The 13,233-nt window shown below is 48.8% G+C and overlaps 1 protein-coding gene across 1 annotated transcript in view; it reads left to right on the top strand.

The window, feature by feature from the left end:
• The first annotated feature begins 822 nt into the window (after window positions 1-822).
• ACVR2B (activin A receptor type 2B) overlaps window positions 823-13,233 on the top strand; it is a 96,706-nt gene continuing 84,295 nt past the window's right edge. Inside the window, exon 1 of the mRNA XM_059818937.1 lies at window positions 823-874. Within this exon, the coding sequence (XP_059674920.1) occupies window positions 823-874 (52 nt within the window). The remainder of the gene's footprint in view (window positions 875-13,233) is intronic.

The following is a 13,233-nucleotide window of genomic DNA, read 5'->3' as shown; positions in this document are numbered from 1 at the left end:
CCTGTACATGGCAACTCCCGACCCAGCCTCTGCTCCCGCCGCCCCCTCGCTCCGCGCCCCGCGCAGCCCGCGATGCCGCGGCCCGCCGCCGCCGCCAGCCCCCCGCCGCCGCTCCGCGCCTCCTCCGCGGGCTCTTGCCTGCCGCTCAGCAGCTGCCCTGGACGCGGGGTCGGTAACCTTGCGAAGTTTCGCCGCCGCCGCCGCCCCGCTCGCTGCCGGCGCTGGGAACGCGTGTGCGTTGCACGGGGAAGGGGAGCGCGCGCGCGCGCGTGTGTGTGTGTGTGGGGGGGTGTTGCGCGCCTTGCACGCGGCTGCGCGTGCATTGCGCGGGGCGGGGGGGAGTGTGTGTGTGTGTGTGTGTGCGCGCACGCGGGCGTGTGCGTGTGCGCTCGCCCCTGCTGCTGGGGGAGCCGGAGGGGCTGGGTTGGGAGGAGGAGGAGGAGGAGGAGGAGGAGGAGGAGGAGGAGGAGGAGGAGGGGGAGTCGGTGTGTGGTGCACGCCGCGCTCCCAGCACAAAAGCCCAGGGAAAGAAACTCTTGGAAAGCTCGGAGCAAACGCCGGGGCCGGGCAGGAGCAGGTCGGACCGTCCGGGCGCTGCGGGGCTGTTCCTTTCCACTGGATACATTTTGCAACTGCGAAGGAATTAAATCCGATTTTTTTTTTCAGGATTTTTTTCTTCTTTTTTTTTTTCCTTTTTAAGAGAGAGAGGGCAGAGCCTCGCTTCTCCCCCCGTCTTTCACTCTCTCGATCTTTTCATTTTTATTTTTGTTTCCCTTGGGGATAGAGGGACGCAGGAGGAAAAAAAAAAAAAAGTAAAGGAATATGATTGCTTCGTGGCTGACTTTCGCCTTGCTTTGTGGAACTTTCTGTGCAGGTAAGTGCATTTCTGCGTGTTTACCGCCCGCTCGGGCTTACGGTCGCTTCTGCAAATGCAGAATTGAATGGGCCGTGCAATTATTTGCAGCCAACCTCCAAAACAGAGCCGAGCAACCAGCGAGCCTGCAACTGGGGAATAACTCCACCGCTGCGATCTGCTTAATTGCATTTATTATTTTATTTCCTTCTCTTTTTTAGCTTTTTACCCCCTCGCCCCCCCGCTCCGTTTTCTCCCTGCTCGCAGGACGAGCCTTCCCGTGCTGCTTTTTGTTCCCTTCAGGCAGCCTGTGGGAATTAATGGCAATGTAAACACGGCGCGATATGGAGGCAACTTTACGAAAATGGGCATTTACTTCTGGGTGGGTGCTGCCGGGGTTGGGGGGAGAAGCCGGGGAGGCTGTGTGGGGTGGGGAGAAGTTGGGAGCAGCGGGAGGAGACCTGGGGGTTGCTCCGACATGGTGCGGAGCCGCTCAGGTAGTGGCCATGTGTGCGCCCCGCTCCTGCCGGGCTGCGGTCGTGTAAGGCGGGGAGGTGGAGGGGACCCCCCCTCCGCCCCGAGGGGGACCCCCCCGTTCCCCCTCAGCCCGCCGGGACGCCGCAGTCCCGTCGGGGTTTGCCCGTTAGCACGAAACGAGCCGTTTGGGGCTGGCTGGCGCTGCGGGGAGCTGGGAGAAAGTTGGGGAAAAGGGGGTGTGCGGGACGGGGGGTGCCTGGGGGAGCATCCCCCGGGAGGAGGCTTTTGTGGCGGGGGGTGTGTGTGTTTATTTTGTATGTTCTTCATCCCATTTATTTTGTGGAAGTGGGCCGGCCCCCAAACTTCAGCTCCAGCCCGCGGGGTGCGCGTTTTGCCGAGGGGCGCGGGGTGGAAGTTAGCCGAAAGCCCGGGCAGGGCCGGGGGAGCAGGAGGGGGCACCCGGGCAGCGCTCCGCGGGGCGGGGGGGCGGCCGCAGGGTGCCCCGTCCCGTAGCCGTCGGGGGGCGGGAGGGGTCCGACCCCCTGTGCCCCAGCACTGAAACTGCGGGCACGCTTCAAGTCCCCGCGCTCCCCGCTTTCCCTCCTTGTTTTTATTTTTTTAACTATTATTATTTTAATCATTCTAATTTTAATTATTATTTTTCCTTTTTTTTTTTTTTTTATCACTGCTGCTTAGAGACACCGGGGCGGCAGCAGTTTTGCCCCCCCCCCCCCCCCCGCTTGGTCACCACAGCCCCTCGACCTCCCCCCCCCCCCCCCGGGGCTGAGCCTGCCGCCCCCCGCCCGGCACTGGGCAGTAACTTGTTACGTTACCTCCATTCCCCGGGCCGGGCCGGGGGGGGGGGGGGGCCGGGGGGGCTGTTTGTGGCCGAGGGCTGCCCGGGGGCAGGGTGTGGGAGGCAGCGATGCTGCAGCCGTGCCCTGTCCCCGCTCCGCGATGGGCATCCGGGGAGTCCCCGTCGGCTTTGCCACCGCGGCTTCATTGTATTGCAAAGCCGGGTGGGAGTGCGCGGGGGGGGGTGTTCCCCACGTGGGGGTGTTCCCCCCCGCCCCGGGGAAGGGGCTGCCCGGCGGGGCCGGGGCGCGGGGGGAGCGGGCGGCGGAGCCGGCCCCGGGGCGCTCCTGCAGCCGGGCTTCCTTTGTTCCGAGTGCCCATTAAATATGCGCTGCCACCGCCTGCCTTTGGCATGATGAGCGCTGCCATCGCTTAATTATTTCTTAAGTCACACCGAAAGTGCGAGGCGGGGGGGGGGATGGCAATAAAAAGGGAGCGGGCGATAAAAATAAAAAAAAAATTAAAATAATTTGATGGGGAGCAAAGCCCGCTTGGGCTTTTTTATCTGATGGCCGGGACACTTGTACGCAGCTTTGTTTCCATGTGTTAGGAAGGGGTTGTGCGGGCTTGTATTTACATAGCAGTGCTGAGGGAGAGCAGGTATTTTGGAAGCAGCGGGCGGGGTGTGTGCGTGTGCCATCAGTATTGCTGGTGCTCGGCGTTGCTATCATCACAACAGCTCTCTTGGCTGGAAAATTCTATTATGTGCATAAAGGAGATTTATGGTCAATGTATTTTCTTTCCATATATCTTGGAATCCTTTTATCTGGGGTGATTCAATAAAAGAGATGGCTTCCGGGGTGGGCTTTTTGTTTTTGGTTTGGGTATGGGGTTGGGTTTTTGGTTTGGTTTGGTTTTTTTAACCTGATCCTGTGGCTGTGTGCGTATAGCGGTAGAAATCTAAGTTGGAGGAAAAAAGCAATTGCTTTAAAAAAATTAACCCTGACAGCTTCTTAAATGTATCATGTTATGAAAAGGATAATCTGATAGGGCATACCTATGCTGACTTTTTCTCCCCCCCTGAAAATACAATAAAGAAACCCCAGAAAATGAATATAATTCTGTTTATTTGGAAGGGTCCTCTTGAATCATTAATTGTGTTAGCAATTCTGTAAACCCTCCTTCTCTTCTAAAGCCTTTCTGCCTTTCTTCTAATATTTATGAGTATTTATCAACGTGATCTTCATTGTCCAGTTTTTCCTAAAGCTGTTCAGTCAAAAAAAAAAAAACCAAACAAGAAAAGAACCTCAAATACCCAAAGTTGCAATGTGTTGCTGGGGTTCATAGGACTGGGCTTCGCCTGAAGTATGTCTTTTGTGTGTGTACATGTTAGGACTGTGTGAAAGTGGTGGGCTTTTCGAAAATCGCTTGACCTCCATTGTTGATGCTTCTCATCGCTACCTTGGCTGGCTGTAACAAAGCGAGCGCGGGCTGCTATTCTTTTTTAAAAAAAAAAGAAAATACATGTTATGCTTAATTTTTGGAATACTGTGGATTCATTGAGGAAAACATTATGTTCATTTTTAGCCCTTTGTTTGCAAATTTTCTGCAGCCCAAATGTTCAGAAATCGTGTTTTAATCTATGAGCTTTAGAAAATACAGAAGGTGTAAAAGGATTTGTCTTGCAGAATGCATTGCTAACACGTTTTCCCGAGCCGTTACATTACTTTTATTTTGGTGCAAGTTTAAGTAATGCCATGCAGCAATGAACTGTGCTGCAAATGGATCTGGTCTCCTCTTTCACTGTCTTGTATTTATCCTCTTGTGCTTGAGAAGGGGAATAAAACTGGCTTCATTAGCTTGCTAATTAAACACAATGAAGTGCATGGCCCAAGGTTAATGGCAATGGCCTTTAAAAACACAAAACTCATGAACAGGTGTTTGGGATATATATATTTTTTTTAATCTGTCATCAAATCTAGATAATTATACCGCTGAGATAACCATTGTTACAGTTCTGTGGAGAAGAAAATGCTATGTTAGAGATGCGAGTGCGCAGTGTATTATTTTTAGTGGCATTATTTATAAACACCTCTCCAGGTCCTGCACAGCCTGTGGTTTAACTCCCCTCTTCCCCCCCTCCGTTCAAAGCACCTTCCGCACCTTCCCTCGGGTGTAGGGTTTTGTGGATCAGGCAGGGTTAAAAAGTCCGTATCCCGTATCTGAGCCTGGGTAGTTAGCTGAAGTATTTACGCGCTGAAATTTCTGCCATTTCTTGTGTCTCTGAGCAGCCCATCCAGGCCGTAACGCTTGATAAGATAGTAAGAAAGAGCCAATTACAGCGGAGGTCTCTTACTCCCCGCGTTCGGGCTGTCACCAGCCTCCTGTCCACCCTAAAACACGCTTGTCAGGTTTTTTTTTGTGCTTTACGTGACGCAACAGTTGTAGACCTCCCCTGCTGCCACTGAATAGATGGTAGAGAAGAAAGAAACAGGCCAGCCCCACTTTTTTCCTTCCTCTTTTGTTGTTGTTGTTGTTTTTCTTCTCTTCTCGCCCACCGTTGTCCCCCCTTCCCCACACGCACGCACTCCTTGCTTTGCAGATCAGCCTAGAGGGGTTTCCTGCTTTCACCAGTTCTGGGGAACAGGACACAGGTTCAGATGGAAGAGGAGCAGCTTTTGGGGCCTTGGTAACGACAAGACGGAATGGCCACAAGTTGCGTCAGGGGAGGTTTAGACTGGATATTAGGAAAAACTTCCTCGCTGAAAGGGATGTCAGGCATTGGAAGGGGCTGCCCAGGGAGGTGATGGAGTCGCCATCCCTGGAGGTATTTAAAAGACGTGTGGATGAGGTGCTTAGGGACATGGTTTAGTGGTGGACTTGGCAGTGTTAGGTTTACGGCTGGACTCTTAAACCTCTTTTCCAACCTAAATGATTCCATGATTCTCTAATGGGATTGCCGTTAGGACCAGCCCAGGAATCCCGCTGCTGTGATTTGCATCGTACCTGTCCAGGGGGTGGGTTCCTCTGCAGAAGTGTTGCAGGTGTAAAAGGAACCGAGGGATGTTGATCTTAATTTATCAAGAGGGAAGGAGGTGGACGGAAGAGATGGTTTGAGGCTGGGCACCCAGCAGAGGTGTACTTGTGGGCTCTGCCCACATGGTGCCCGTTCCTAGCAAGCCAGGACCCCTTTAAAATAAAATAAATGGAAGTCAAAGTTGCTCCACTTCTGGGCCACGTAGTGGAAGGTGCTTTGGCTGTCATATTTCAGGGCCTACTTTTAGAAGCATTTCTAAAATTTCATGTTAATAGTAGTTGACCGTGTGGAGCTGCACTAGAATAGTCGGAATGAAATGGGATTTTAAGTAGCACTGCATCTTTCAAGCCCCGTAAAATATAACACCTTTCTACAAACCACACCCAGGGCAGTTATTTCAAGCTTAACCTAGTAGCTGTAGTCTGGAAGTTGCAGAAGCAACTTGGTAACCCCCCGCTTCTAGCGGTGCGTGGCCAAGGCAAGGTAATGTGCTGGATGCCCCTTCCCCAGGGAGTACCGCACGGCACCCAGCGCCGGGGGCACGGCCTCGCCTTACAGTGCTTCCCGTCCCTCGCCTGGGAATCCACGTGTCCAGCCCCATCAGCCGGCAATGGAGAAGTGTTGCTGTAATTTGGGAAGAGTGGAGGCAGGGGAGAGAACCTGCTTGAGTTCAGTGGTAATCTAGACCCAAGTGAAAGCCCTGATGGGGTCTTACCCTGAGCTTCAGCGACTGAAGAACTGCTTATGCGCTGAAAAAGTCTTGCGAAGACAACTCTGATGAAGTCGGGGTTGGTCGGTACCCGCTTCAGAGTTGGCGTTCCCTTGCTGTTGGACTGAAGGGGTGTTGTCAGGAAGGCGGTGGAGGCGTTCTCCAGGTTCCTTGGTCAGCTGCGGGCAGCGACGCGGGCAGCGTGGTGCCATGCCTTGGCACTACCGCAGTACCCCGGCTCCAGTGCCCTCGCTGGAACAAAACATTGTGGGAAGTTGGGAAATGGGAACCGCAGAGCGTAATCTCTGCTTTAAAGAGGTGTTGTCTTTCCCTTTTATCCCTCCTTGGCCTTTGATTTTAAAACTAGCAGGGGGGTGTGATTTTCTTGCCTGGCCAATAGCACTGCCTGGATCTGAATTATTCAGTGTAGCACTTGGCATTCTGCACCCTGTTCCCACTTAAGCTCTTTTTCGCCTGTTCCTTCATGTGGAGATTTTCACGTCAGTGAAATTGGATGTGTTTAAGAGAGGTGTTTGTGGCCGCAGCATTCACCAGTATAAGCTCTCCTCTCCCCTGCCTTTCCCCTCCATTAACCATTGAGGATTAACTAATGTCTACTCTCTTCTCTTCATTATTACTTCATTCTGAAATAATTTTGTATCTCTTTAGTCATTTGTTCCTTTAAGGTATATTAAAAAATATATATCATGTCCCGTCCCCCCCAAATCTTCCTTGTAAGTTTTCTTGGAGCCACTGAAGTCAGAGGCGCAGAGAAGTAAATTAAAGATGAAACGCTCTGCCTGCATTCTGCAGAGCCAGCACATTTTATGCTTAGATTTGAATATAACCGTTGGTCTTTTTCACCAATTTCATGTTCTTTTCTCTCTGTCATCCTCCTCCTTTACTATGCTATAGCTTCAATTCAAACTAGAAGTTAAGAGCAGCAATTGTCGGTGTACACTGTAAAATAATAATATGCTTCCCTCCAGCACACAAGTGCCTCTTATTTTGCCAGTAGTTGAGTCTTGTCGCTCTGATTATATTATTGCATGTGGCATTGGTCCATCATGCTACTTAAGAAAAAAATGTTACTGATGTCTAGGTGCCTTGAAAAATACGGCTCCTCTTTTGCAAAGTGCTGTTTGTGTAGAGAGAAGGTCCCTGCCCCAAAAACACGGAGCGGAGGGGCCGAGCATGAGAAAATGTTACTGTCTGCAAGTGCTCCCTGCTGCATCGTGAAGCGGCTCACCCAAGGTCACACCAAATCTTTTGTATCTATACTAAAAAAATAAGCTGCATGGGGATGTGTTTCTGTATCGAGTGGAATCAGTCTGGAACCTGGTAGTATGCTCTGGCCACCTTGTGATTTTTTTTTTTTTTCTTTTGGTGACTTTGTTGGAGGTGGTTGGTGTGTTTTTGCTCTTAGAGAAGGTCCTTTCCTCTTGGGTTGGGTTGCCCGCAAGCAGGGACCGGCTTCTGCATACAGGTTTGTAAATTTGAAGAGAAAAGAAACACAGTGGAAAGATCAAGCCTCTCTGTGCTCGGCTGGAGGAAGATGCGGATTACCCGTTTCTCATTAATAATTCTGCAATTTCCAGCTTGGTGTGCCGTTTCATCGCAGATTCGGTTTCGGATCTTAGAGGAGCTCTGCGGGCAGGAGGTTGCTCGGAGGAGGGCGCGGGGCTGGGTGCGGGCAGGGCTGCCTCGCGCTGGAGGCAGCCTGGACCTGAAGCACCGTTTTTTGGCTCACTGATGGGTTTGGGAAGCAGGGGTGCATTAAGGAGATGAAATGAGCCCGTTAAAATGTTTGCACAGGAGCTGTTAGAGGTAAAACTTGTATCCGTGGATGTTTGCTTCCTATTCCTATAGTGCATAATTCACGGGACGTAACAAAAGCTTCCGAGCTATTCCCCCCTCTTCTATGGCGGGAGTGACTTCCCTGCAATCTTGGGAGTCAGTGGCAGGGCAAGAGTGTTGCTCCCCATCCTCTTGGGTCTGTGGCTGGTGCTCTGACCACCCTATTATCCTTTATTGTCCACCTGGAATTAAATTTGCTGAGAAAAATGGAATGTTCTGTTAATTTTATGAGACCGGAGGTATCATTTTGTTTTCTTTCTTCTGTCTCAGTCTCATGCTAATAGCTCCATATGTGAGTTCCTCTTTATTTAAAGAGAATAAAGCACGTTCATGAAAAGATGCAGCGCTTTACAGTCTGAGCTACATTAATTTTCCATCTAAGTGGATACTCATGCAAATTAAGACATGGATTTTGAACTTGACTCTTCATGTCTAATATCTACCCTTGTGTGACGACGGAAGAAGAAAAAGGGGCTCACAGGAGCAGAGGGAGTGCGTTAATCCTCCTCCAGTAAAGCTGGAAATGGAATGTATTGTTGTCACTTTTTATAAAGAAAGAAACAAAAACTAGGAGAGATGAGCACGTCTCTGGCGCTTTCCAGACCAGTACAAAATCCCAGGCCAGTGCTGAATGATCCCCAAACCACAACGGCAAAGATGGTCACTTCAAAAAGTCCACGGTAGCTGACACTGCCCCGTAGTGTCTTAGGTGCTGTGACTGGCTCTACCTTTTTATATTTGAAGCTTTTCCCATTATAGAACTTGTTTTCTAACTGGTAGCAGAAGTTTACATTTTCTATGTGGTGCCTGTAGTGCTAATGTAACGCTTCTTCCTAATTTATTGCTCCAAGGTGTGAGATTATAAGCCTTTGAGTGGATGAGAGGGATAAAGTTAGCTCCATTTGTGCCTGATCCATCAAATGGTCAATCTAGGTGGCTAACCCTTCTTTCCTCCAACATTATCTATTTAAAATGCCTTGTGTAATGTGTGCAACTTTTAAAATTTGGCTTTTAGGAATATTTTACTTATACATAATTTACCTCTGCAGACAGTTTTGAATTCCTGGGGAGGGAGGAAGGCAAGCGTGGCTCTGAAGTGAAGAAATGTTCAATCAAGCTCTGTCTCCTTTTTGTGACTCCTTAAAAGCATTTCATCAAATGAGGGTATTTTAGGCTTTTTAAGCCCTTTTAGTACTATTCTCGTGTTTTGCAGTCTCCGGCTTGCTTCTGCGGACTGGTGGCTGTTGCTGCAGTTTGGCTGAGCTGTCTGCAAACTCCCCTCTCCAGTGGCTCTGTTGGCCATAGATACTTCTTTTTTTGGGAAACGAGGGCATTTAAGCTTTGCACAGTTGATGTCTAGGCCTTTCTCTGAGGCAGCAAGCTGAGCTTTATACTATTAAAGTTGTAAGGAGAGTATGGTACCGGTCTTGGAAGAGCCCGTGCGCTTTGTAGGCGCTCAAGTGTGAGGAAGCGTTTGCTTTTGTTTGAGACCCGTACGCTACCGCCTGGATTTGCAGAAGTCCCTGTACTCAGCAGAGGGAAACTACGGTTGACTTGAGATGCGGCGGCTCAGCAAAGTGCAGATTTGCGGTTACCTTGGTGGTCGCTTTGTCCTGGCAAGTTCACTCTTGGGACAACTGAGACACGGTAACGCAACCTGTGGGTGTGCGGCTCACTTCTTTTTATTTCTCCAAGTCTTTATTTTCCTTTCCCCAGTATGACAACAGAAACACAGCGGGCTTTTGCATTCCTGCTTTAGTTCCTGAGAGTAATTAATGGGTTAAGAATGCTAATTCCCTTATATATGTGCAGGCTGAGAAATTCAGTTGTCCTTGGTTTTTCGTGGTGGGAGTATCCAGTTACAGCTCGGCGGCTAGTGGGTAGCTCTCGGGTGCACGGAAGTTTGAACTCCGAATCCCTTGCTTTCACATGCACCCACAACTTATCAGGCACTTTTATTTTTATAGGAAAGTCTCTGCTAAAGCACATTCTTACGCCTGGGGCAAGGCATTTTCCCAAATACCTATTCCAGTTGCACTGGATAACACTCGCCTGCTTGGCTCCTCGAAAGCGGGTTCGGGATGGTGGCGATAGGCACCGTTGCTGACATACCTGAAGCAGTTCCCTGCCGTGAAATTCCTGTTTAAGTCAGGTGCCTGGGGTGCACGTGAAATAAAGCTTAGCACAATCCAAAGGAGAAGAGGAGGGCGGTGCATTTGATGCTTGACGCTGCGTTATGGGGATGGCGGCTCTGGCTGCCGGCAGGCGTGGTGTGGTGGTGTGAGTGCCCAACTCCGGTGATGATACCGGAGCCATAGCATCTCCGGCTGAAGTGCTGCCTGTGGACCCTTGGGTGGGGATGCTCTCATGCAGCCTGCCCTGTCACGGAGCCTCATCTATGTTCCCTTGGCTTCCTCCGAAATATGCCAGACACATGCTTTTTTTTTTTTTTTTAAAAAAAAAAATAATGGAGATGAACATTTTTATCTGATCTCTGTTGTTTTACTGCCTTTACAGACCTTAGTCCCTTCCTCAAGCTCCTGCAGCATCTTTTAAAAGTGAAAGCATGAAGCAGGGGCCTGCAGAAAGGGCCGGCTTGGCGCACTTAGTTATAGCAAAAAATTACCGTGTGGATTTTAATCCCCTTTTAGCGTCTTGGAAGCAACGCGGTGGCCCTTCGTTCTCGATTTCCAGGCTTCTTTGCGCAGGTGATAGAGAAAAGCGAAGCCTGAGGAGCATTTCTGATGAGCACGCTTGCTATTGCTGCGCAGTTCCCCTCGTGGGTGCAGCTTGGTGGCACAAAGCTCATTCAGCCTGGATTTTGAAGGTGATGGATGCGAAAAAAAAAAAAAGAAACAAAAAAACCCCCACTGAATGTACCGTCCCTGCAAGTGCATGTCCCCGCGGCTGTCGCCTGGCTGAAGCCCTGGCACCGTGCCTGGTTGCATCGGCAGGGAGTTTGGCCCGATGCGTCCGTTCCTAGGGGGGTATTTTAACATTTATATTGTACCTGAGATAACTGGGGAAGTCTTTTACAGATAATTTTTATGGCTATAGATAATTTTCCATAGATAGCTTTTGCTATCGTCTAATGCGGCGGAGTTAGCGCTGCTAAAAGCAAACATGAGTAACCATTTTTTTTTTTATTGGTAATAGAATTTCCTTTCCCATGCAATCCTGTACAGATTGGCTATTTATTATGTAAATAACAGCTAAAGGAAGCCCTTCCAAGGTAACTGTAAGCCCCAAAGGTAAATGAGATCACTCCTACCCCGTTAGATAAGTGAGATGCAAGCGTATCTGGCTGTTTAACTGTGTCTGTAGGCTCCTTCTCAATGAATTGCTGATGAAAGAAGAAACCCCGAACCAGGGACACGCCGTTCTTGCAGCCTGCGCTCAAGAATCGCCCCGTTGATGTCCCCGATGCTTTTTGTGCGTGGAAATGATTTTGAACCAGCTAACATGCAAAACTTTGAAATGCGGTACGACAAGATAAAGTCGGCTAAAAATAGGTCTGAATATGAAAGCCAGGCGAAAACTCGGAGAGGGGGGAGCTGAGGGTTGTTTTACAGGCATTGTTGATAGAGTTTCAGGGTCCCGAGAAGGGAAGATGAATGTCTTTCTGTTATAGTAACAGCTGCTCTCTGTCCATCGGGATCTAGTGTTTGCCCATCCAACTCATAATAATTAAACAAAAGAGTTATTTCATAGCAGCCTTGGTGGAGGATTTATGTTGGAATTTTATCTTCCTCCATTTAGACTTTTCTTCGTCTATTAAAGAAAAATACAAAGTTAACCTTTCACCTGGACTGTGTCTTGCCTCTTGTCAGATCCAGCTAATTACTACTGGGAGGAAGCTTGCCGTTAACTGGGCATTCAGAGTTATATTTAAAAAAAAAAAAGAAATCTCCAAGTTTCACTAATGCACTTGTTCTTAGAGAGCTCTTCAGGGTTTTTGTGTCCTGAATCCCTGAGCAGTTGGGTGACCCTGCGGGCTTGTTAGTAGCTCCCTAGTATGGCCATGTAATACGACATGCAGATTTCGTTTTGTCTTTCCCCTTATTTTTTAGGGATTTCTCCCCCCCCAATTCTGAGAGCTAACAGCTAGCGTGAACAAGCAAACAGCTTCAGAAGAGTCCCAGATGCAAAGTGTAGCAGCGTTTCAGGAATGGATCTACATCGTGGGAATTTATTCCGATGTAGTCAACTCTGCAAAACCCCCTGGTATGGGTCAGTCTTGGAGGAGTCACACAGGTCCAGAGCAAGGCAAAGCTTAGTTACTCGGTACCTGTATTCAGCCACAACTTACAACACAATTTGGGGTTACATCTGTACTCCGGAATGAAACGGTCCCTGGCCAAGTGGTACGGCATGGCGTGGCACGACTGTTGCCGCGTGCTTCAATTCCCTTCCCACCCGAGCAGGAGGGGCACATTCGAGCTCTGTCCCTGTCCTGTCCCATCCCCTGGGCATGGGTTGGGAGAGGCACCGTCCAGAGCCACGTCAACTGTTCCTCCTCTTTGCAAATCTCTCCTACCGTTCTCTATCCCTACAGAGGGTTTCGAGAAGATTGCACCTAGAAATAGCTGGTTTGCAACTATTTTTCATCACAGTGGCACAGCTTTTTTTAAAATATGCTGAAGCTATCATTCCTTGAAGATCACAGGCTTGAGTTTATCCAGTGCTGAAGCACCACAAGAAGCTACCTGAAACCCAGGGCTCCCATCGCAGGATCCTTGCCCAGGTCTTAACGGGATACATGCCTCCACGTAGCTGCCTTTTGAACCCTGCCTGTTAATTTAATACCATTTACCCTTCTCCGAAGGAGAATAGGCCCAGTTGGATGGTAAGGTTAAAACCTGAGCTGTGCTATGTTTATATTAATAATTTCCACTGGTGAAATATGGATCTGAGACTTTCCTCATTCATTTAAACCTCATAGTTAATAGGCAATAGTGGAAATGTACCATGTACATGATTATTGCAGTGACCTGATTTCACATGCATTTCTGATCTAATGTCTGTTTAAATTAAAAAAAAAAAAGAATTATATATAAAATTGATTTTGGGAGCCCTGGGAAGGAGAAGGAAACCATTTATTTCAACCCCCAAATTCCTTTGAGCTGTAGAAACATTGTCAAAGTAATTGTAGCCTTTTCAATTTTTTCTGTGTAGATTTCTTTCTGTGTAGTCTCAGAAAAACTGTGCTCTGTTGATGGATGTCACTGGTTTTTTACTTGTGACAAATATCTCCCAAGGTGTTGTTTGAGTGATGTAAAATTGGTTCGTGTGTAAAATTCTAGTTTTTCGTGAATACTTTATCATGGATGTGTGCATGCCAGCTTCTTCTGGATTAAGGTGTTATACCTTTAGTGGTTTGATGCGGGATATCATCTTAATCATTTTTGCTGTAATTTAATCACCTTAATTAAAACTGCATTCAATTGTGGAAAGTAATTTGGGTCTGGAGAGCAGTGGGTTTTGTATTTGTAATTTTTTTTTTTG

Source organism: Gavia stellata, chromosome 6 (genome assembly GCF_030936135.1).
Source record: "Gavia stellata isolate bGavSte3 chromosome 6, bGavSte3.hap2, whole genome shotgun sequence".
Classification (NCBI taxonomy): domain Eukaryota; kingdom Metazoa; phylum Chordata; class Aves; order Gaviiformes; family Gaviidae; genus Gavia; species Gavia stellata.
The sequence above is the reverse complement of the archived record's forward strand: the minus strand, read 5'-3'. Positions and strand labels throughout refer to the sequence as shown.